General features: G+C 38.2%; 1 protein-coding gene across 3 annotated transcripts in view; it reads right to left on the reverse strand.

Annotated features, from left to right (window-relative positions):
* Nucleotides 1-26,578, reverse strand: part of LOC131663524 (sodium/calcium exchanger 1) — a 109,444-nt gene that overhangs the window by 24,063 nt on the left and 58,803 nt on the right. For 2 of the 3 annotated variants that reach the window (XM_058933979.1, XM_058933981.1), the window contains exons 4-5: nt 18,685-18,876; nt 15,639-15,821 (exon numbers count right to left, since the gene is read on the reverse strand). In XM_058933979.1, the coding sequence (XP_058789962.1) occupies nt 15,639-15,821; nt 18,685-18,876 (375 nt within the window). The remainder of the gene's footprint in view (nt 1-15,638; nt 15,822-18,684; nt 18,877-26,578) is intronic. The other variant, XM_058933980.1, reaches the window with a different exon arrangement.

The following is a 26,578-nucleotide window of genomic DNA, read 5'->3' on the forward strand; positions in this document are numbered from 1 at the left end:
TACTTGACCGGAATACATAAACCTGAACATTTCGAGAAGCACATCGTATAAAATATCCTCAACGTCGACGATATTCTCAATATTTTCTTTCATCTTGTGCTCGAACATAGCCTCGAATACTTTACTCTTGCTCGCCAAAATATTTTTGTGAGCGTGCAAATGTTTACCTTCTATGACGAATGTAACGTCACTGAAACTTTTATTGTCTAACAAATTTTCGAAGCCCGTTGACAAACCTACATTTTGCAGTGCCTTGGCGTTTGGTATTATTTCACACGATATTTTGAGCTTATCGTCGGACAGTATTTGACTGTATCTTTCAATTAATTTGCTGGATGCGATGCATTTCCGACCCCATTTGGACTTATCACGAGAAAACACAACACTCGACGAAGGAAACGATAACATGTTCTCGTCTTTGTCGTTTAGTATGGAAAAGAGAAACCGTATTTCCACGCTTCTTTCGAGGCTCACCAGAATCAGAAATATGGATAAATCCTCCCATTCCTCTTTCTCGCCTTTTATTTTTTTCAATTGTAGCTGCCATTTCAAATTAATAGCTTGGAATTCCGGCGATAATAATATTTCGCCGATATCCTTGGAGGTTATATAATCACGCTTGATTTCCCACATATAAATTGCCTTCACTATGCTAATTTGACCGGTGGGATTTTCAAAGGAACTCATTTTCAATTTAGAACATTGATATATTATCTGTGAATGCAGAAGCGTAACTAGCCAGTGGATTACCTAATCAACCAATAAATATTATTAATACGCTAAACAATTATAAGCCTTACAAGTTGTTCAGTTACACCTTTACTTGCCAATTACATGAAATTAACTGTATCGAATTGATAGAGGCTTCAATTAGTGACACGTGCATTTGTCCATACTCAAAATTTAGAACTGAATTTTTTATAACCTTTTACTGAGAATTAACTTCTGAGGTTAACGGCAAATTGACAGATCAATCTGCCAACTGGGAAACAAAGTAATAGATCGTTTTTCCGATGTGGGTGTTACGATTCCCAAAGCGTCACGTTACTGGGGATGGTAGTAAAAAACGACTTTGATCGGGAGTTTTCGTTCGTAAAAAAAAGTACAAAATCGCTATTATTTTCTATAATTCAAAAATTACCGTAAATTTTCTAAATGACTAATCTTCGCTTGTCTAACGAGATTACTCATAACAATTAGTAAAAACAATGCAAGAGCTTTATCAAGTGGTAAACGCATCAAATTATGTCAAGGCGCTTGGTAATTCGAGCTCATAGAGTGAAATGCTAATTGGTGTAAGACTAACCAATTTCCAGTGAACAAGTATGTGTATATAGGATTACAGAGGAAGGAAGGGAAAAGCTTATTTCCTGGTTCACTCGTACGTAAACCCAGAACGAGAGGAAGAGAGAGAGTAAGAGGGCTTACTTCTTACTTGGTTGGCTGAGTTAATTAGTTTTAATGTTTTTGGCTAGCAGCAACGCTGATTAGATTCTAGAATTATGTCACCTTATTGTCTCTTAAATTTCAACGTACTAATCCACAAGTGTTATATAAAGTAAATTAACTCAATAAGGAACTATCATATGCAAACTGTCGTAACTTTTGATTAAGAATGTATTTGTCAACGTATAATAGCTTATTTAATAGCTTATGAAAGTAGCTTTAAAACGAGCCATTACACCATTGATTTAATGGCATTTAGCTTAACCAGACCACTTCAAACTAACCCTCCTTTTTTACTCTATATGAGATTATTCAGAAAAGAGTATTTTTACATATCTGAATCGTGGATGGAACAAATTACAATAGAATTAGAAACAGTTACAACATCAATATTTCTCACATTTGTAGTACTATAAGTTATTATTCGATGACAATATTACAGTTACATAGAAACAATTTAAAAAATAAAACATAAACTTCAATAATTTTATATTGATAATTGGAATAATGAAATTTGTATAACTCGACACAGAAATTGAAAACTGGATAGTAAAAAGTATTGCTAGTAAAATTTATTCATAATTCATTACTAACTGTCAGCATATTGTCAGCATACTGTCCCATATTGGATAAAATCGAAGGACGGACCAAATTGCAGCATCATTTGACTTATTTGCAACCTAGAAAATTTTCTCTAATTGTTTTATTAAAGAGTAGAAGACGGCGAAGCGAATGGCGTACTGAAGATGTATGCTTAGATATGGTTGGTTAGATTAAACGGCATATATTCGCCAATGAGAAGTGCGGAGAGATGAAATATTTGGTCTAGGCACAAAATAGCAGCGGTAAAATGGATTTGGCTTTAGGCAATGATTTAAATCAATGCAAGTGTTGGTGCTTGATAGAACAAACATGACATTACAGCGCTGTGTACCGGCAACACGCGTAAATTCAAAATCCCAGCATATTCCTCTATTAGGTATATTTCTATATTAGTTTCACCTTATCATGGTTGTTCCATTTTCATAATCAAGATTCCTGATTGTTTTTTTTTAAATTACAAAATGTGCGTTGTTTGACAGCACTTTAGTTCATCGCATCGAGGATCAAAGAGCGAGCTTGAATAATTTTTCACAGGGTGTACATCCCCAAGCGTATTTGTCCAACGGCGACTAATAGAAGCACTCTCTCTTTCTCTTTCTGACACGTGTTCTTGTAATAGAATGCGTCACGCGATGCCGGGTTCGCATGCATAAAACGGACGCTTTCAAATAAACGATGCACGATAATTGAATAATTCCCAAAGCGCTTATAATGAAACTGACAAAATAACGGGAATATCAAGGCACTATTGCTATATTCAAGTTCGAAAGGTCTGTGTGTGCAAATCAGGCGCTCAATAGTACAGTAAGAGAGAGTGGTGATGTTTCTAATTTACGATCAGTCTCACCGGCAATTCCGTCATCACGGTCAGCGCGGAGCTACTCTATGTACACTCGCTCGTAATAGCATTGACGTTAATTAAATGGAACGGCTATTGGCGTACTCGTCAAAAGATGTAATGTGCGTTTGATGGATTTATCTCTGTACAGTGTGGGCACTTTGAAACACGACTTGTCCCTGAATAAAGACGAATTTACGGTTGTTTTATTTTGAAACAAATTCGCGAACGTTAGTTCTTTACATTGATATCGAAATAATAAAAGACGGCTTAGTGATAAGTTGTATCGGTATAAATCAAGTATGTAATGACATCAAGCCAACTTGATACCAAAGTACTTTTAGAACTTAGCGCAGATTCTAGTATTCTAAAAATAAAGACCTTACCACTGATTTGAATTCGAAAAGAACAGTTATTTTCGTTACATTCTTGAATAGACTATTCCATAAAAGTTTTATTCGATTTCTTAGAGTACAAATCAACATCACATGTAAGCCATTTCTTTGTTAGGACGCGAAGAAATTGAAGCGAGTATGCCAATGAACGTATCCTAAACATGTTTTCTAGTTTATCGCGTGAAACCAAATATTTAACCAATTAAAAGAATATTGATTAGAATGGTTTGAACACATAGTGATCGATATAGTACGATGAGTGTATTTCGAAAATAAAAAAAATCTAGTTCGCAAGCATTGAAGCTCGGTATCGAGTGATTGCCTGGAAATATCGAAGAGCTTTTACCGCAAAGGGAAATGCGAAACGTCAAACGTGCAAACGGTATAGGCGCACATTGCCGATGCTTAGCCATCAACGGAAGGCTTCGATGCTGGAAGGGCAACTATCGTAATAATCCCTTAATTGAATACCTCAACGCATCCATCCCATTTACCCCAATCTCGCTCCTCGCTCACACACGTACGGTACGCAGATACGATAGTGGCCGTGAAGATGAAGAAGAGCAAAAAACTATCTTCCTATATCTTCTAGCGACCTAATTAGACGATCAAGAGAGTTGCCCGCCGGAAACAATTAACTTGGTGTAGCTATACTCTTTTTCTCGTCTAGTTGAGCTCCCAACGAAGAATCGATACGGACTGTTTGAAAAGTTGTTTTTTCTCCGATGGTGAGAATGGCATATATCCGATGAAGAATTTATGCGGATATGAAACGTTTGAGCTGCTCCTTTTCTTCCAGGGAAACAATGGGTTTGTTTTTCGGCTAGGGATGCGCCATTTAACGGCTGTGTCACGTACTACGAGGTAAATCTTTCGCTGGGCAGGCGAGAATCTTACCGGGCGAGTTTCTAACGCTCTGTGTGAGCTCTGGTTTTTTTCGTTTCTTAATTTTGCGCAAAATTTATGTTGACTTATAATGAGTATGCGTTAATTGGATGTGTAATGAGTTTTCATCTGGCAAAGAATACTTTTTAATTAGTTTTGTGAATAACACAGGAAATGCTATAAAAATGTAGGCTCACATTTTCTTTACAGCTATATTTATTTTATTTATAAGTATGCTAATGATCTTACCTCGTATGTATGCTAATAATCTTACCTCGAAACTTATACGACACGAAGCAATCTGCTCCTCCTTGAAATTCAAAGTTTTTTGGTATCGGATAACCGAAAAGAAATGAAAATCCTTAGTTCTTATCAGAAGGAAGCTCATCGGATAAGCTCGCCCTCTGACACCAAAAATAAGCTCAGAAAAGCGAAGCTCAGATATTTTGAAAGTTCACACGCTCTTTTCTACGCTGTTATAAACGCGGAAGGGACGCAAACTTTTCAGATATCATTTGCTTTTCAGCTCGCGAAAGTATGATCTATCGTCGCCTCTGCCGGATTACTTTCTTGAGCTGAGAATTCGCTCTCTCCGTCGATGCTGACTGTACATTGAATTTAGATGAGTCTCGCGGAAATTTTGTTAATTTTATTTTATGAATAAAGTTGTTGTATTTCGGTTTCAATTGGAAAATCGATTATTAGAATCACTTATCTCTCTTGATCATTTTGCTCATCATTTCAGTTAACTCAACTATATGTTTGTACGTTCGTTTTTCCGCACTAACCATAGCGTGCGTGCTACTTCTCTTTTTTTTTGTCATTTTCTTTCATTAATCGTGCTTTCTACATTCTGTCGTTTTCTGCCTTAGTGTTATATTTGCGCATGACCCTTTCTCCGAAGAAGGATAAATTATCAGTTTGATGCCTGAGTTCGGCGTTTCAATAAAGGTGTACATATTTTTTTTATTCTCATTGTGACTTGATAAGAACATTTATTTAAAATATTAAAGTACAAAAATTATTGGCTGACATTGTAAAAAGTTAAAATGCGCCAAATAAAAATAATTTTTAGCTGATACTATGATTTTGATTAGGTTTAACCATTAACTGACTTGTAATGAATTTATTTTTTATATGTAGCAATAAACTAATAGATTATTTTCGTTTTTGTAATTTGCATAAAGTAAAACTAACACGTCATTGTAAACGAACTGTTGAAAAAATGATCTTTGGTATTAGAAAGTAATAAGCCTAAGAAAACTGAATTTTTATTTATAATCTCATGGAATTTGCTTCTTTTTTCATTCGGTAATGGTATATTAACTTATGAGAAAATGAACTCGACATATCTTCGTTGTGTAGCTTTCAAATTAAACAATTTTCTAATTGTAAATATATAAAGAATGTAATATTTGGAGGTTTTCATCAGTATCATCTATGCATTACAATTGTGAAGTAAGAACGTTAAAATAAGCATCAAGATGGCTTTGTTTGTAAATTTTACAATTTCAAGAAATAAACCGATACTGAAATTATTGCTATTATAATTTTTTATAAATGTAAAGGAAAACATCCTTGAATGTACCATAAAAATATAAACAAATGTTATTGATTCAATAAGTTTGCACATTTTGCTATTAAAATACTAACAATGAAAAGTTGTTGTTCAAAACTTTAAATAAATGTTTGTTTCTAAATTCTATATCGGGTGAGATATCAAATAATTTATTGCATCATAAACGGCCCAAACTTTAACTATGATGCTTTGCATTAAGATAACTTGTATTACAAGTATTAAGATATTTAATCTGAATGTATGGTTAGAAAAGTACAAAGTAGATAACAACTATTCAATTTTTAATTGTTAATGCCGTTCAGTAGCACATTTAGCCATGTTAATTTGTACTCAACAAGTTTCTTCAAAAATCTTGTTAGCAGCATTAGTAATCTAATAATTGGATCATATATGTTTGCTGGCAACTATAGTATATACAATTTCTTGAATAATGTTATTTCCTAAACAACAAATGAAAAGACCGAGAAGAAAGTACTCAATATTTCTCACTCTATATCTGTACAGATTCTGTAATATTTATTTATTTATTATCTATTTATTCCAGAGTACTCATACATATCAATATAAAAATATAAAAATAGACCATGGTTAACCGTGTCAAAAATTTTAGCCAAATTAAAAAAATTACAATTATAAATTCACTTCTATCGATATTATGATTCAAAATATCTGTCAGTGTTTTTAGTGCATGTTTAGATTCAATATTTCTTATGATACCATATAATTATCATTTATAAACTTATATATATATATATATATATATATATATATATAATCTATTACAGCTGCAAATATATATAGCTACGAATATAGCTGCAAATGTGAATCCGTTTAGGAGAGGGAGTTGTACAGTGAAGAAGACACTAAGATTTGACTAAAAAGGTTGGGCTTTATTACATTTCGAAAAAGAAGAAGATTACCAATTGACCGACAAACCGTTAATAAAAACAGCGCCACGCGTAAGAGGACCGTGACAATGATTAGTCTGACGTTATTATCGATGGTAAAAGTGGCTTGCGGAGCCTATTATAGCGAATCGCAGTAACGCGCATATAGACATACGCGGAATAAAAGGGCGCCGAGAGCTTTCGATCGTCGATGTCCCTGAGAGGCTGCCTCGACGTCTCGACGAGGATGGAAACAGTCCTTACCGTCTCGGGGACGTCCGGGCTTAGCAGCGGCGTTGGTGATAGCCAGTCGGGAAAGGTGCTGGGGCTGATCCTACTACAGTCGGTCTAAACGGGCTGAGTCCAGTTCGCGGGTACGGAGACGCAACGCAGCACTCACAAACAGTTGATGAGTCGTTACTATTTCGCTTTCGTCGCTATGGTAGTGTCGGTCGCGTGGCTTGCTCAACGCTACACACACGTTCGTCCGTGGCCTCTTTTATAGTGGCTCGTCCTAAGGAGCGAGAGGGAAGATAAATTCCGGCCATTCCCCGAGCTCACGCCACATGTTTTCGAAAAACTCGACGCGCGGGGCGACAGAGAAGTAGAGCACAGCGGGGGCGTGCTCGAGACGTGAACAACTCTTGCAATATCAGAAGTAAGGAAAATAAATCTGTGATTGCCAATCGTTGCATTTACCTGCGTTTGTTTTTGTGTCAGGTCAAATTTCTTGGTCAATACGACTGTCAAATAAAAATTTTAAATAAAAATAATAACTCCTTAAACGAACTGAAGTTTGAAATATCTGGAAATAATAGTCAAAAGCAACGCTGAAAAGCCGTGAAATTTAAAGCACTTCGAACATTTGATTCCCGTACGTGCTCGTTTTTCACGATCGTCGTAAACCATCAGATCCTTCGCACTTGGTTGAACCCAGATTCCAACTCGATGAATTTCTTTCTGCAAACTCACAATTGTAAATTGAAACTTTCTTCACACGCGAACCTTCTGCTTGCACACTTCGGATTCGCATTATTGGGTATATGTAATCAGCGCCACGAAGCTTATGATTAAATTTACACCGCTGGACGGAGTAGTCAAGTATTTTTAAACTTGACTTGTCCCTCGAGTTTAAACAATTTAGACTTCAAGTTCCTTGAGTGGCGTAGTTTTGACGCTACTCTAAAGACGGTTTATCAGGGCTAATAATTTGTATAGTAAAGTATACATTTTTTATATAATTTTAATATGCTACTTCGATTACATGTTTCAATGAACAAACATAGGATTTCATTTATCGAAGCAATTTATTAGTTTCGTTTTATTTGCATGTCGAGTGAAATTAAATATTTTGCTATAAAAATATCCATATCATAATTTATTGATCTCAATAATCAAAGTGAATGTATAATTATTAAAGCCATATCTATTGATTCCCATTCAGTCGGAAAATTATAACCTGATCAAATATAAATGTTCCACGATTATCAGAAAACAGCGATGAACCAAGGTACATTTCAGTCAATTTACTATTATTTGCCCACACTTCATGCGTAATATTGAATATAGCTTCTTTTCAATTTGGCAGGCGTTTATACTTAAACGGATATGTGAAATCGAATGCAAGACAAATATTACACTCCCGTGAGCAAAACATTTATATTTTATTCATTCGCTCATAATTCTATCCTTCAACTTCCAAAATCTCTGTTTACTTGCTTTTACTAGTGATTTGACATATATCATATCGTTATCACCCAGTGATAATAAGACCACCGGCAAATGAGTTACTTTGTTGAGCTTGTCTGCAACGGATGATAAATCAGCAAAATGAAATGTAGCTGCCAGAATTTTGCAAAGCCTCGCTGATAATCTATTGCTCTCTGAATTCCAATCTCTCGCTCGTTCGGTCTCCCTTGAAAGAAACTAGTAAAAAAGAAACGTTGACCTTATCCGATTCTAGAAGAGTGAGCTTCTCGAAGCGTAATGCCGTTGGTCAAGAAGAGAGACGGCCAATAAATCAAGCAGCATCCGCTTGCCATCCCCCTCCTTCGCGTTATACTAGGTGTGTCGGATAGTAGCAAATTCAAGAGGTTCGTCCCGCGTGGTAAAATCAATAGATTTTGGTCCAATCGACTCACTGTCTCCCTCTTTCGGTCGGATGATAACGAGGCTAGACGAGCCCTGTAAACATCTCTTCTCGCGCACAGCTAAACATTCCCTCCAAGTACGACACTTTCCAAGTTTACTTACTCTGTGTATGTGCGCGTGTGTGTCCCCTTGTGCATTTATCTGATCTCTTTTCCTTCCCTCGCAAATGTGCTTGAGATCTCATCGGGACAAACTGATAGGCAAGTGGCTCTCCCCAAAGAATATCAGTTGTGGTATATCGTAGCAAAAATGATTCGTTTGCTCAATTATTCGTTGGTTACTAGACAGCGCGCACGAAGGAAGACGATTAAATGGAAGAGGTATGCGGTGTTACAATGGTCATATATCCGGTCCACCGCTATCGTTTACAGCCAATTAATTATGCATGCTTGCGCGCGTTCTCACTCAACTGCCTGTCCGTGAATACGTTCCGACACGTATTCATTGTTCACCCGAATAGGGCGCGGCGAGATGTCTAGCTTTGTGTTTATTCGAGAAATGTTATAAATTAATTCAGATTGTCAATTTTTATTTAGCTTTACAACACCAATCTGCTCTTTGATGTTGCGTGGTTCGTGCTAGGAGGATACTCACAGGGATGATACGTAAAATAAATGATTCTAGCGAAATGACGTTGAGTTTTTTTAAATTCAAGTGATTTACTGGAACAGTTGGTCTATTTTACAGATTCCGTTGCTGAAAATTATTTCAATTCATTAAGAGGGAAATATTATTTTAAAAAGATATCCAAGTTTTTTATTTATTTATTTATTCACTCACATTTACTCGATGAGTATAAATTATTGAAATATTTTTAAGCGACACATCAAGAATGGATGACAAGGTTCAGATGTGAATTGTGATGCGAGTGTGGCGCACGTTTGATGATTGCAACAGTAAGCAAAGGAGGGCGAGCAAAACGAGAAAGACGAAGAACGCGCGGCTGAGGCAAGTCACCCGATGCTTGTGCAAAATGAGAGTACGCGCGGTGGGAAAATGATTAAGAGCAAGCGTGAGCTGGAATATCAAATTATTCATTAGCCGAGACGAGATGGAAACGAAGAATCATGCCCCGCGCGGTAGAAGAATTATATGAGGGTCAAAAGGAAACTGAAAGAGCGAGGTAAAAAAATATCTCAGACTGCAGAAGGCGTTTCATTGTCGCTGACGAGGAGGAGGGATGCAATTAGCCGCGTATTTACATGCTCGAGCTTCATTGAGCTTTTGTCTTGTGCGTCCTCGTCGACGTATTCACACAGTCCTCCATTCTCTTGCATGTAACAAAAGACAAGGCCGAATCTTCCTATATACATATTTTTTTGCAATGTTTACGGTAGGATCTAGACCTTGATACGTACTCGACTTGCCCAAGAAATATGAGACTGATATAGAAAGAAAGAATAGAAGAATAGAATAGAGTTAGCTACTTTCTAAGGCTGGTTCTCTCTCTCTTTCTCTTTTCTTCTTTTCTTGTTGCTCGAGCAACGTCTTGCGATCTAGACGAGCCACGCGCACAGTGCTTTCGTCGGCAGTTGAATTTTTCGTCTCGTGGCTGCGTTCGCGGCGAGACAACGAAAATTGATATTGGGTTTAAATCAAATGCACCAATGTTAAATGCCTAGTCTGTCGTTCGCAGTATACAGCCTCAGCCTGAAATATCGTCGACCTATTTTCATGCAGTATAGGTACGAGTGATGCGTTAGCCGAAAAATAAAAGAAGCGTGCATTAATGCAGTCGTTTTAGCGTTCCACTTAGCTGGCGACTCGATGAAAAGACACGTTGCCGAACAGAGCGAGCGAGAAGTATGAATTAGAGAAGAGATAAATCCTTTCTTCTTCTCTCTTCTTTTCATTCTAGTTGGCTAAAAGCTTTTACGAGCGTCGGATACGATATTACATTTGAACCGCTATTAATAGATGCCCTGAAATTCACGCCGTGCTAATGTCCAGATAAATGTAATTAACGATAACGTTAATGCACGTAGCTGCAACATCGATAGAGCGCAAATTATTGAATTACTTTTCCATGGCTTGCAGAGCGCATATCACGTAGGGCAATTGCCAGAAGCTGGCGTGTAAGGCTTCGCGAGTTCATTGCTCGTCCGCGTATTTTCACGGCGGATGTATACACGGCTTTATGTCTTCGCGTTCGCGCGCGCACTCATAAAGCGATCCCACCACTATTCAAATGGCCGACGCGAGTTGCTTCCACTTTGCGCCGCGCTCTCGATCGAACGATCAAACGCCCGAGTCGCATAACAAGGGACCAACATCGCGCGCACGCGCCCACGTACCTGCAATTGATCGGACCGTCTTTGTCTTCGACGGGCTCGTCGTATAATTCATCGGCCAAGTGGTTTGACGAGCACGTGCGCGGGTAAAAAGCGAGTTCGTCGAATATATCTTAAATTTTCTCGCGACTCTTCTTCTCGCTTCGTTCTGTCTCGATCCTCCGCTGATTGAGCTGGGCATGAGAAGGAGAAATGCAAAACAAACGAAACGTCAAGTCTCGCGAGGATTCAGTGATATATAGCGAGAGAGCTTTTCGAGCACACAGCGCTGTCATGTATCTTTTCTCGTTTGCTTCGGAGCTGTCTTTTTCAATAGTCTCCGCGAAAGGCCTGGAGAATTGGGTTCTGCTTGTTCCGCACACGAATACCCGCAGTCTCTTTTTCCTCGATCCGATCGCTTTTTTTACGTGACGCAGACCAGTTGACTTAATAACGCGCAATCGTTAGCGATCGTTTAGTTTTCTCCGTCGCGACGACGACGACAACGACGACGACTAAAGGTCAGCACGAAAGCTCATACTGTGCTTCAGCGCCTTCGCTATAAGTACTTGCACACTGGCGTGCAATGGGATTCTTTGCGCCGAGTGCCGTGATAGGCTTGGCGTAAAGAGATTGCACCATGTGAATCGCGTGCGCTCTCTTCACGATTCACTCGCGACGCTTGTTGTTATTGTTTTCTTTCTTTTTGGGTCTCTCTAACGTGCTTTTCTCGACTCTCTCCTTACGACAGTTATATCGGATCAATCGATGCGCGTACACTCGGTGCACGTTCGCTATTCGATAACGGCACTTTGCGAGAGTGACAGCGGCTGCAGTTTTGACGTAACTTTCTATCTATTCAACAGGATCTTCAAATAACCGAATTATCAAAGTTCCGAGGCAATGCTGCCGAGTACATGCACACGTCGAGGCAACGCCAAAGCAGACAGCAGCTATTTACTCGCATATCCAAAACTTTCAGGTACGCAACGATAAGCCTCCTCGCGCTGATGACGCTCTGAGAATTTCATGTAGCGGCCGTCTCACGCACGTTATACACGTGCAACGAACAACGCGCGCGAGTGCGACCCGATTGCGCAGATATGCGATTTTCAGGCACGTGCTCTGCATTGTTTGGTCTGATTTTACGCGAGCCAAATGCCGATGGATGCATTATTAAATATCATAACGGATTGCGAGATCGTCTGCGTTTGGCAGACACGGAGACTATATTTTGCGCGACACGCGTGTTTATCACTATATCAAATGAGGATTAAGGTTTCTCTTGCGTGCGTGAGTTGCTGCTGTTACCATCAATTATGGTTATACCTGTCGTTCTTACTCAACGTCTCGGTGGGTAAAAGCTCCCACTGGCAGTTGTTACAAATGGTGAGGAAGGTAGATGAATTTGATGGATTCGGTTGCGTTAAGCTCTCAATGATACGTTATTATATTTAACCGAAACGATAATTTAATTTTGGCAAATGTGTCCGTTCCAACCAGTATAGATAGAGAAAGAGAGAGAGAGAGAGAGAGGGAGAGAGAGAGAAACGAAATTGCATGCAACGGGCTCGGAGCAATTTCATCAAAAGTATCGGCAAAGAATTTTCGACAAGGTTTCCGCGAGATTATATTTCATTGTACAATAAAAGATGAGCGAGGAAATCCAAAACCTTTCGATTTCCAAAATCGAGGAAAAGATTTTTCACATTTTTTTACGGATTCATCCAAAAAGCTAGAGAGGAAAAGAGAGAGAGAGAGGTAGCTAGAAGTAGGCGTTCACCCGTGCGCGCACACTTCCGGTGGCAATTACTGTGATAGCGCCCATTGTTTGGCATCCGCACACTATCCGCGCGCGCAGCTGCGAGCAAGCGAGGGATGAAAGGCCGCGAGGCTTATCTGGCCGTGGGAATCAAGCCGAAGCGCAGTGTGGTCCGCTATTTGCTATTATAGCCACGTGTACGCACACACGCACGCAGATACATAGCTGCTTACCGTAGACTAGATGAGATACCGAAGGAGAAAAACGGTTTTAGTAGGGTAGTTTTATCGTAGATAACAGTTTGATAAGTAGATAGAAGGATTTGTTTAGTTGGTCGATCACGAAAAAGAGCCGTATTCGTGAGCAGAGAGACAGACGGATCGACTCAACGCGATCAATTAGTTATGCGAAGACCAATTATCCGCCATGTTCCTGGGTATCATGTACGTGAATCATCAACTAAGCTTGCCACATTAATTAGTTGCATATTCTCTCGACGATGAATAGTTTTGAAATGATATTCGCGTGTGTGTATATATGTACTATGCGGAACTAATTATACGGCTTTACGCGGTTTATAAACGAAAGACAAACTTGAAGAATTAATATCGGCGAAGTACGTACTGCGCACTAAATACAAACTTTTTCATTTTTCAAAAACCTCCACAAGTGACATTATCAAAGCGCTATACGTATGGAATATAAAAAATTGTAGACTTTCTAATTCGAAAAAATGAAATCTTATCTTACACATTATTTAACAGCCCTATCAAAAATATAAGCTTTTCTTTTTAATTCCAAATTATTTTCATTGCTTTTTTGTTAAAGGGAAACAATAAATAAATGCGAAGCACAAAATATACATTTTTATAAAAAGAATATAAAAAAAACGCAAAGGAATTTTTTTCTAACGTTTGAACGCTTAATGAAACTCTCAATTGATCACGTAATAAAGTTTGCAAAAAAATTTTTAGTTGTATATATAAATAGAACCATTATTATAATGTACACTTTTTCATAACGAGATACATTTTTCAATATCGAAGAATATAAAAAAGAAAAAAAGATTATTGAAAATCCACTATAAACTCTAGCTGAACTCAGAGCTCACATTAGTTTAATCGATTGAGCACGATTTCAAGTTTGTAATATATCTCCAAAAACTTACTTTCAAATCCCTCAGTTTTCCTACTAATGTTTTAAGTTTATACAGTGATTAATTTCGGAGTGTTTTTTACATGTGTTGTTCAATGAGAAAGCCATTTAAAAATAAATCTAAGTAGTGGCTCATAAAAGAAATGCTATTAGCTGTATTCTCCATGAAATGCAAAATGAGTTATGAGTTAAAAATTTTGTTTTAGTTAAACGACTAATAATCAACTATTTATAGTAAAGAGTTTTTATAAAATAGTCTTGTTATGTGATTCTAAGTGGACGTAGGTGCGTCACTTTTGTTACGCGTGCGCAGTTTGCACTCCAAAATCAGAAATTAAATAGCTCTAATTAAATGCAGTATGTTTAGATGTAACATTTAAAAACTTGCTGAAAATTCTAAACACAAAAGAAAAAACGACTAAAAGAAATTTTCTTCTTTGAGCAATTGACGTTTCAAGGTTTCCTCTTCAAGAAGACAAAAACGAGAGGAGGTGGGAAGCATTCATTCGTATCTCTTAACACCTCTATTTACGACCTATGGCTCTTTCAGCGCGACCACGCGCAGAACCGTGCATTCACCGAGCTAGTTGAATGGATCACAGCAGTAGCAGGGTAAGAGCTAAAGCACTCAAAAAGGATAGGGTCGATTTATCAGGATTAGGTCGTTCGCGTATATACGTGTATTTGACTTGAACTGCGTAATATGCACTGAGGCTAGGTAGAACAACCTTCAATAAAGAGAGACAGACAGGGTGAGAATGATCTCATGGTATGCGCACGAGATAAGGATAGCTAACTGGTCCGGGCAAACTGCGAAGCTCTTTAGAGTAAGCAATACTTATGCTAGACGCTACGCGTGCCATGTTGAGATAGAGCTTAATGTTGCTGAAGATTTGGAGTTTTCTGCCAGCTGCTGCTGCTTGTTATTTAGATAGCTCTGCGCGTGGTTCGTTAAATGAACACTTTAGAAAGCAACGTCTAGTCAGCTTTGGTCGTGAGGGTATCATCTATAATGAAGTTATATATGATATATGAAAGTATCATTTATACGCGGAGGATTTGGAGAAAGACAAGAGAAGGCCATGCAAGCACGGCTCATCAAAACAACCCTGGCATTGTCCCACTACAGAGGAAATGTCAAATTTGCGTGACAGCTGCGAATATCACGACGACCGACTTTTACTTTATTTTATTCTCATCTTTCACCATCAAGGCTAAACTCTGTTGCGTTACCCGTTGAGTCATTATATTCGTCTACTGTTCGTATCACGATTTCTTTTTTTTCTCTCTTTAAATCACTCGAGCGAAAATTTAATTGGACGTCTAGTTTATTACACTTGGTCAAATAAAAGTAATAACTAGAAAGGTAATGTTTTTGTGCTTAATAGATATTGAAATTTAACGTTCGTTTAGATTTTCAAAGATTTCCAGTAGTATAAATTGATAATTGTCAGACATCCATTGAAAATTGACGTTTTCACATAATACGCGCTTTTATTTCATTTTCAATTGCGTACTGCAAGTGGAATAAGTAAAATCTCGCTGTTCAGCAAAATTTCCATTGGAAACTGTCTCGTGAAAATATTTGTTATTCGGCACTCTTTGTATATTCGTACTTCGCAAAAGCATCGTCGATAATAATGACAATAGAAAAGAATAGTACTTACTTGTAGGTGGTACGAAGGCGAACAGTACCTTCCAGAAGATCGTAAGGCAGTGCATAAGATAATCGCCAGCCGAGGGTGCCTGTGGGGGCCTGCCCCCTTCGCCTTCCTCAGCGCCATCCTCATCGTCGTCACCACCGCTAACGGTCAGTGCTTCCGTGAACTGTTCCTTCCATGAGCTCGTACCTGTCAACACAGCATTGTCCGATTATTATTTATACACATTTTCTCGCTTTCTTTAAATTGATAGCCCTTGGAGCTCGTGATTAATGTTACTCTGAAAGTGAGGACGTATCACGACGGGCGAGGAAGGAGCCAAGGATGAAATATGTGCTGCTCGTCGTTCGTTAAGTGTTAATTTGTAGGGCGAGACTGCTCGCGTCCGAAACTTTGTAAACTTTGTTGTGGGGGTAGCTGAGAGAGTGTATTGATATTGTACTTTGTCAGTGTGTTAGCTTCTGTATTAACTTCTCTATTAGTTTTTGATCGGTAGATATGGTGCGTGTATGCAGTTTTCAACGGTTTCGCTTCTGGCTGACTATTTTTCATAACTCATTATCATCCTGACGTTTCGATATTTCAAACGCCAAAGAAAAAGAGAGAGAACAAAATAATAATAAAAGAAAAGAAGAATGCGGCGGAGGAAGTAATCTTCCAGAGCTTTTAAATTTCACTCATTTTTTTCTGTGAACTGGACCTTATTGCATGACAATCTCCGTTGTTAAATCTCACGATTTTTCATCATGGATGAGTACTTATACTGACAAGAGAGAAAGAGGAAGAGTTACAACCGCGATAGCATGTAGTGGCTTTGCTTATCGCGTGGAAGCATAGGAAGACCGAATTAATTGGGGTAATAGTGTAGATAATTGTCAAATGCGTTATTACCGCTACAAAAGAACAATTTGTATGTGACTAGGTTGGTCGGTGATGCAAGTGTTGACCGAAGAATTATTGTACGCGATATGAAGAAACAATCGATTGTCAGCATGTGTATACGTACTTTGTTTGCGTTTATTCAAAAATAAATGGATTATTGATTCGCCGGCTTGACAAATTGAAGGCAGCTAAATCGTTCGTGTATTGAATAGAATCACTGTATGATAATGAAATTCACAAATGATTAATCAGCCGAATAGATTATTATTTTTAATTAACTTCTTCTACCGTCGTATTATCTAAATTAATCGTCGGCTGTTCGGTGTATCTCATTACTTTTCAGTAAAGTTACGTCTAGACTAGACTGCGCTTTGAATATACCAAAACCGAATGGTCTACGAATAAATGATAATAGCGAGGCACGGAGAGAAAGGAAGGCAGCAGAGTTTCAACGAAGGCCAAGGCAAGATTCATCGATACAAGCATATCCGCAGCAGCTCTAGCCGTGAAAATATTCACAAGCGCATGCACACGCGTATCGGTGGAGCCATTCGTCTTCGAGGTCTCGCTGACAGGTGATTTAATGTCAAGGCCGCAGATCGCTGTGCTGTCCCAGTTGTTTCGCTCAATCGAATATTCCGGGAACCGTGGCAGACAAATTTTCGTTCAGGCATACAAATCCCTTGCATTAGATGTCTGAGAGTGGAGCTAAGGTATTCCGAATGCATGTACCAGATCTTTCTTTCCTTGCGTTCGATAGATTCGCGGATTTGTCAAGTAAGTACTTGCCTGAAAGATAATGACAGGTTCGTGCTGGTATTTTCCTCGTCGCGCGCGGGTATACGAAAAACGGTCATTTATTTGGTTGAGCTTGAAAGATATTTTGAGCACGTGTTTTTGAGTTTTGGTATTGTCAGCGGCTCAACTCGGATAGCCAAAATTGCTTTGAAGGATATTGACTATTAACATATAGATAGAATATTCAAGACAAATAAAGCTCTTGCTTTGGGAATGTGGTATGTGCATTGTGTTCGAGGACAGCTATTGGAATAAAACTCTCGAGGTACTATGTTTGAAAGCTGTTTAGAGACAAACTGATAAGGTTCATCAAAGGTCGGTACAGCAAAATCGTGGCGAGCAAAAAATACATCTTTGAAAATCAACGTTTGTTAAGACCCCCCCCCCCCTACCTCCAAAAGAACGATGCTTTATGACCACGGATTCTTGCGAAGAGAGACGCTACTAATTAGAACGAAAGGAAGGGCGTGCTTGGAATTCAAGAAATGGCGCTGCGTTTTCTGGTTACAGACAGAACGCCGCGCCGGCTGCCTTAGAACGTTGGGTTGTAGATTTCACTGTGTTACTTTCTTTCTTTCTTTTTGATTAACGACGTCTGCCTCGAGATTTATCTCAATAATGACTGATTCTATTAAAGAATTATTATTTTCTTTATGATCGTGGTTTCGTTCTTTCAAATTCGTACTGCTGGAGATCAACAAAATCGGGAGGAAAATTACGTATCATAATTTCTAAAGTAAACTTACTTGGAATCGCTTGCATTCGATATTTAATATTTCTAACATTAATCCGCTTCATTTCTTTAAAGCGCTCTTAGAAAGCCTCGTCAATCTTCTAGATTTTAGAACTATACCAACACGATCAATTTTCTTATTTTTTGTATCGAGATGTGGATGAAAAGGAAAGAGAGAGAGAGAAAATTTCGAATTATCTTCGTACGGAGTCATTGAATAGCGTTATTTTATCGGAAGTAACGATGAAAGATCCGAGGGAGAGCAGAGATGAAAGTAGAGAAGCGCAATACAAAAGCAGTGAACCGTAAAATGTAAAAGGAAACTAAGCGCGCTGATAAAAGAGCTGCCGTTGAGCGACCGTCACAGGAAAGAGCGATGACTCTGCTTTACCCTCTTGCCAATCAAGCATTACTTTACTCGGCGTCGATCTCTTATTTGCGCTGAAAGTCAAACGATTAGTGAGCGTTACATACGAATCGATAATGATTCATACGGGACTTGAGTTTTTATCGCTGAAATCAGTGCATGTTCTGATTACGAAAATGATTTTTCTTCAATGCTATAAAAAGTATAGGAAATGAGTTGAATGAGAACAATGCGCGAAAAAATTGATAAGTAAAATCTGATACGAGGCTCACCCAAAATCAACGAGGCGTTGGCTCTCTGAACGAGTTTGTCGACAGTATTCTTAAATTCCTTGGATTCCTTGATCCTGATCTGAGCGCGTGAAATGTCACCGAGTTTTGGCCTGCCCAGCAGCGACATTTTCTCCTCTTCGGTGCGATCTTCCGGTGCTTTCAGCTCTGCCTCAGCCGCCAGACCTGCCTCCGCTGAAAATAGATCACATAAATACGTTAATTTGCTGAACGGCCATTTTCTGTTTCTTTCTTCTTTTTATCGACGATATTTCTCCGGTAAGCCCCGAAGTGTCACGTAAACGTCGCGAGGCACCGTTAATTACGCAATGTTTAATTACGCGAAGAATTTTATTGCAACTAGTATTTCACGTAGCATGTCAAAAGTTATGTCAATTGAAATGCCACGCCACGGCCTCGTTGAATTTCATTATTTTTTCCTACTGAACATCCGATAATAAAAATAAATTTCATTTGGAAAGCCACGTAACGCCGATCGGCTTACTACTCTCGCGCGCGATGAAGTTCAAAATATTCCACTCATGCTTGTGGTCAGTCATGAATCAAAAAGTATAGCTCAAAAACGGGGAAGAGCGAACTTGAAAATTCGAATTTCGAGAAAGTTTGAGGTAATTATGAAAGTACGTGAGCGTGCGATTAATCGAGTACGTGTAGCGATAAAAGTGACGTCGCGCGCGCGGCGCGTCTGGACTATCGATTGTCTGCCCTCCTCTTTCTCTCGTCCCATGAATAATGTGCCGTATAAGGTTGCAGATGTCGATGGCCCCGCGTTCGATACTCGCTTCTAGAGTACTTTTACGTGTACCATCAGCGAAACGTTTTTCTTTCTTGCACACACACAAACACTCACACATACGCATACACGCACAGACTAGCACGATACTTGTTTTTGTTTTCAAACGCTACGCTTTATTCACGCTTCGTTTGCACAATCTAGTTATAGCTTTTCTGCTCTACTTGTAAGCTTTTTGGCGACCATTGTTATTTTAGCGGCAGAAATCGTGCAATCGCACTCTACGCAAAGACAGCTATAGACACTCTCGACGATTTTTGTAAGGAAACCATGTTAGATGCTATTATTGAACTTTTATTTATTGAATATGGCGTTTTCAAGCCATGAAAACGGTGCAAGTGCAAACAGCATATTTTATCCGTTGTTTATTGAGATACATTTACTCAGTTGTTATTGAACATAGTCACCATCTAACTACACAAACTATACAAAATTTACAAATTAACTTTGTTCAAATCGCCCTCAGCAAACATCGTATGAGAGTCGTTGGTAAAAAATTGCTCGGTGGAACGCCTACACGATAATGCTTTTAGTGGTCCGTTAAGTCGATGCTATTAATTTTATTGGACTCTGAATAATAAATAAAAAAAGAAAGTGCGGTCCTTATTCAATATGTGTTGGCTCTTCGCATTAATTAGCCGACTCCGTATTTTTCTCTCGCTCGCTGCCGAGATAACGAGCACTGTCGCGCTATAAATCGTCTGTATACATTATTTCTCTTTTCTTGTATATATTTTATGTTGGATACATTTTTGATTTTAAATAAGTGTTCGAATGTGTGTTGTAAGGTATAACGCGCGATAAATGGTTCGTTTTTTCTTGATTGTCTTCTCTCGTTGCGACATGGCAGTTGTGATAGTGTTCGACTTCGTGCTAAAGCTCATCCGATCAATTAAACGCTTTGAATGCGCTTTTGCTCATGAGCCTGCAGCTCTTAATGCTACTTCGTAGCTTAGTCAACTAAGCTTTATCGAAGTTATGATTGTATGGTATTGGCTTGCGATACAAAGATTTGTAATAGCTGTAATTACGCACAATTTTTGAGATTGTGTACTTTGAATTACAAGAAGAAATTTCAATTTTTGTTTAGAAATGGCTACCAGAAATACATGCAAAAAGATTCTAGTGCATAGACGGTTGACCGTGAGTGCCATCAAACTGATTAAATTCATAATTTATAAGAGAATGTTAAAATAGAAATAATTTATAGCAGTATTTTATTAAGGCGATGTTGGACGGCAAAAATTGACCGGTAAGTAACCATATCTCACTTGTAAACATTTTTTTATACATTTAAATGATACAATCGTGCTAAAACTTGGCAGGGTCTTGGAATATATAGTTTCTTAGAGAGCTATTTTTTTAAACATCAATTTAGGAAAATTAAAATTTCGGACTTTTCCAATTCTCTGGACGATTGTATTTTTTTTTATTCGCAGGTATATAGAAAAAACTGATATGATGGATAATTCGTCATTATTTTTTTAAATTTGATGAAATACTTTGGATGTTATCGAATTCCGGGATTTTATCGAACTTTTCTCTGAAAAATTGATGAATTATGGTGAACCTTCAGTGAAATATCAAGAATAAATATCAAAAGGGCTCACTACTTTTGTGTTTTCAAAATCAGCGAAACAAAGAAGAAATTAATTAAGTTATTAAATTAATGAATTCAACCTACAAAGTAACTTGAGAAATTGAAACCCGAAATTAATTATTTTTGCAAGTGTGCAATTAGAAACGTGCAAGTAATTTCAATTCGGAATTTGCGCATATTTTTTTATGGTTTGACGTTTTTTTACCAAGCTAATCAATTTTCACCTTAAATATAAATTAAAAATCTAGATTTCAAAGGGAAACTTTTATTTTATCTTTACTATAGGTAAATAAACTTTTAAGTTATTTACTACTTCACTTTCAGAAAATGTAAGTTCGAAATAATAGTTGATTGGAATTTTCATTTAGCTAATAAAATAGTAAATAATCTGAATGCTCCATCTGTAATTTCGGCAAAAATCAAAGAAATCCAAAGCAAAGTAGAATTCGTAGTAAGGTCTATTGAGTTATTTACGAATCATTCCCTACGGCGACGACAACGTCGACCGCCGCGAACAAAATGCCGCTCAGAATTTTATTCCCCAGAGACATTTCATTGCTTGTCAATGAATACTTTGAGGCCTCTATTTGGATTATACATTCAGAGATTTGGCTCTCTTCTGACGATGCGAAGTAAGCGTTTATAATTAGCCTCTCATTATGAAATGCAGTTTATTGAATATTTTATTTAATAATTTTCAAAATATATTCCAAGACATTTGAAAAATTGTTGATGAAATATGTTTGACATGTACTAGAATTTATAAAATCGACTATCGCATGTATAAAGAAACTAGTGAAAAAGTCGATATTCAGTCAGAAGTACACAAGTATGATTTTCATATCAAATTTTCGAATCTAGAATCTATGATGAATCAAGTAACAAAATGACAAAGACAAATCATTTGACATCCATCAATTTTCACCTGCGCGTCATCCTCTCAACTCACGCTATTTGACACGTTTCATCGCGTGGTGCTTTTGTAAGTTGCTCGCAGCTCGTAAAGTAAGAAAACACGAGTTGCGTAGCTGCTACGGATCACAAAGAGCACACTGTTTATGACCAGCTGTAAAATTTTTTAACTGCTCTCACGTTATGTGGGCGCGTGAGGGACAAAACTGAACGAGATACGCATGTAAAGAAAAACGGGGAGCACAAGAGGAAGAGAAAAAAAAATAGATAAACAAGATGGCAATGAAAAGTATGCGCATAGAAGTTAGAACAGGAAACCGTTAATAAAAGAGAATAAACAATCGGGTATTTCGTGCACTCGGAAAATTCCAAGATTACGTACTATTTTCTGAGTCGCGAGGAGGAAATTAAATTTAGTCTGTCGGCAGCTCACTCGATATAGATCTTAGAAGGTGTTGTAGCGGACGGCCATTAACTTATAGCATCGAAAACTTTCGGGCGATATTTTATTGGTGATCTAGGTGAACAGTACTCTGACTGAACTGCTGCATTATCAGTTTATGAATTTTCCGGTGTTATGGAAAGATAGTTTATAACTATAAATTCGATTGCAATGTTTAGCATCTCATATCGTTTACGATATTTTTCTATCTAAGTATCTGCAACACCTTGACGAAAAAGCAAAAAGACGTCATTAATAAAAGTAGTCATGTCAGTGGATTCAATTAGACCAAAGTTGAGTAAGTAGGTGCATTACACAGTTATGCAACGTCCCAATAGCGGCGAAGCCTTACACGCCGTGCGAATGAGAGAAGAGAAAAAATCAATTTAGAACAGAGCCAAGGCGAAAGAAATATTGGCAATGAAAAAGCTAATATAACTCGTGCGCTTATTATAACTCGAGCGCGACAGCTCGAGTGCATCGCTTTTCAAGAATTTCACCGAACAAGAGAGTAGTCCGAACACTTGGCTTCGTGGCAAATTCGTTGTTCCTCGAATATATAGAGTGATAGGGAGGCAGATACGTGTACTTATACGAGTACAGGGTAAGGGTATTGGCTGAAGAAGCCGAGCGACGAAGGGGCTACAGAGCAATTGGGATCCAGTCGTAAATCTGCAGATCCAAGTTTTATACCCTGTTCTTCTTTTATTCGAGATACATCTTACGTTGTTTTATTTACAATTCCAATTTCTTTTTGGGCTTGCAAACATTCGCATATCACGAGTGGAGGTTATATTCAATAGAGCTCGCAGTCACGGAAGAAAGGTCAGGTATTAACAGTCCCTTTAAGGAGATACGTCCGGAAAAGGTACTTTAGCGAAGTAGTGATAGCGGAACGAAAATGGCAGCCGGAAGATCATCCGGCAAGAGAGATTTGTTGGTAGAAGAGAAAATTAGAGGTAGATGTGTGCGGCTGAGAAAAAGAAATCGATCGCGGGGTGTTGGCTGAGTCCAAAGTGGAAAAACGCTTTTACTAGGAGAAAATATAATCGATGAAATTTCCCCCCAAATGCAGAACAAAAACCATTCTCCCTGTGCCGCGCGAGACTTCAATCACGAGCGAGCTGAATAAATTAACCAACAAATAACAAAAACAATGAAATCGGAAAAGGACGTTGTCAACAGCACCGCTATGCGGTTTCTGCGGCGCGCACATTTTGTAGCTCCGCTGTTTTATCGAGAAACCGAAGGAAAGTTTCGTTTTTCTTTTCGTAGCTGGCACATAGGGCTCTTTCTGTCTCTGCAGAATCGTAATAGACGACTTTTGTTTCGCATTACAGTATTGCCTTATTTTACCCTTTGCATACGGACAAATGTTTGAAATATCGAATGTGTGAATGTGTGTGCCAGTAGTCCTTCTCTCCTCTCTTTATAAGATCTCTGCACTGGAAAATTCAATATTTGTTGTGCACGCTATTTCCGTTTTTTGTAAACTTATAAACAACTTTGGAGCTCTCTACGTGTCAGGGATGCTCAAATATAGTTTGCTCGACATTCCATTCATTAAAACTCGGCTGCTTGAACAACGCTCAATATTGCAATGCGTACCGTGTCGACAGAGCGTGCAGTTGACGAAATTGGCCGAATTGAAAGCGAAATGCCACGTGGCCAAAGTGAAAGATGAGCTTTGGCGCGCGGCGCTGCTTCGTAAACGAAAGAATCAGCACGATAATTTGCATGTATTTCAGGTGACGCGCTAGAATGGGAAATGAAGCCTTCATGTCGCATAACTTGAGAGAAAGTTAATTGTTGAAATTCTGGCAGCTGCGCGCAAGCGCGCGGAGAGGGAGGCTTTCAAGCTTCACTTACAACGAGAGTTCCGACATTGTTTCCTTCTCTACTGGCACGCGGTTTGAGCATATAGGTATCGCTGCCAAGACTCTATTTACCCTCTTTGCCAAAGAGACAGAGAAAGAGGCCGATGCGCACTACCCTCGAATCGCTGACTCGTTAATGTTGAGATTTATTCTTTTCCGGGCTTTCGAGCATCGAGGGCGCACTTTGTATACAGGTATTCATCGCTAATTAAGCGCGAGCAACTCGTAAGTCCTTCCGCTTCTCACCCGCACACCGGGGAATTTTTCAGTATTTGAATTTCTCGTAGCCGCGGAAAAACGAGTGGAACAAAGCTAACGATGATGCTCTTTGGGGACACGAGGAACTTTCTGGTTTTCATTCTGAAAATCGATATTAATTTTGTTGACTGAATTATGAATTGTAAATGAGTGCAACAGTCAAGGGAAATAAACAAGTAAGCCTCACGTTGTTTTATAGAGTTAATTGAACACCTGTGTACCTACGGCCAATAGTAAACAAGTTGATACGCACGCAGCTCACAATAATAGTAACATAAATTATATTCACAAAGAATAAAAGAGCGAAATCCGGTTCATGACTTGAATTACGGATGAGATATCTCTTTATAGTACTTCAGCTACGACCTTTTCAAACTTCTCCAATCTTTAGATGAAATTTGCATCGACTTTTGCTTGCCACTACCCACAGAAATTCCATTTCCGCGCTCTCTCTCTCTCTCTCTCTCTCTCTCTCTCTCTCTCTCTCTCTCTCTCTCTCTCTCACTCTGTGTCAGTTGCACGCAGCTATAGCACTGAAGGTTGAAAAAAAAATAGAAACAATATCCCATGCCTAGCCAAGTCCTACCTTTGCCCGTTTAATTTTGCTCCCGTTCGCGTACGAAAAACCCTTTCTCTTTTTCCTTTCTTTTCTTGCGAATTTACTCTCGCATTTTAGTTTTCATCCGGTGCCGTGCGCGTGATGCGATTCTATGGCTTTCTCACCCTCTCTTTCTTTCTTGCATATTTCATGCGAAATACACATCCGTGACGCGCGAGCACTGCAACAAAGATGAAAGTATACGCACGAGCGTTCACGCGCTTTTTTTCATAAGGCTGCATTCCTCTTTCCGTATACTCATTATTTTTCCTAGTGTTTTTGTAAACATTTTTTTTAATCAAACGTCTTTGTTCTTCAAGATTTTGATGTATAAATAATCGATACAACAATTTGCGTAGAGTGTGTTATATAGAAGTGTCTGTTAAATTAGTTTTTAGATTTATCTAAATAAGATTAAGTACTTTAAAACATGAAAATAATTTTTTCTTATCGTTCGTAAGGGGAATCACGTTGATATAGTCGATGGAATGATATTCTCCATTTTTATGCCTTTTTCGTTTGATGTATTAAATTTTTCTTTTCAAACAACAACAAAAATTAATAAATGGAAGAAAATGAGCTCACGTGATGTAATATAACCCAAAGATGTGATAGGAATTCCTGATATTTTGTTATTTACTTTCAACTAAACTTGTATTTTTACATCGACATTCTAAACTGAATTTTAAATTCTAATGTATTCATATTCACGAAATACTTTGCTAGGAAATAAACCTTATTGCGTATCTTCTTCAAAAAGTAAAAATGAAATTAATCATGCAATCTGTAATCTACAATGGTAAAACCTAGATAAGTTCAAGTTTATTCGAAAATGAAGATACAATGTTTTGGCATGGTTTCGTAAGTATGCATTTCGCAGAAAAAGATAAAAAGTGAAAGATAAGAGAGAAAGAGAAAGAGAGAGAGAGATAGAGATAGAAAGAGAGAGAGAGGAAGAGGAAAAGAGAGTAGGAGAAAGCGAAAGAAAAAAAAAAGTCTCTCAAGTCAGCAGCAGCCAGAGCTGTCTGAGCTATTTGTTTCGTCTGTCTTATGCGCCGTAATGCCTCATTTCCTGTCAACTTAGAGACATCGATCCGCACGACCAAGTGGCGTTTTACTTAGACTTATTCTGCAGTGAAACGTGTGATATTTTTAGTTGGGTTTTTAAACGTTTTTTATTTTTGTACACAGTTATATTTAAAACATTGTTGAACGTTCAAATACAATTTTAGAATTCTATCAACTATATAATCAAATTACAGTACTGACAGTAGAATAATCTACGTATGGTCAGGTAGAAATTTTAAATGCAAGTTTAATCTTTTGTTTTACTTTTATTAAAAAAATATCTTATCACACTTTTACTGATACCAACAAACTTTATTTCCTGCAGCAC

This window comes from Phymastichus coffea, unplaced genomic scaffold (assembly GCF_024137745.1).
Source record: "Phymastichus coffea isolate CEN01 unplaced genomic scaffold, Cenicafe_Pcof_1.1 PCOF00036, whole genome shotgun sequence".
NCBI classification, from domain to species: Eukaryota; Metazoa; Arthropoda; class Insecta; order Hymenoptera; family Eulophidae; genus Phymastichus; species Phymastichus coffea.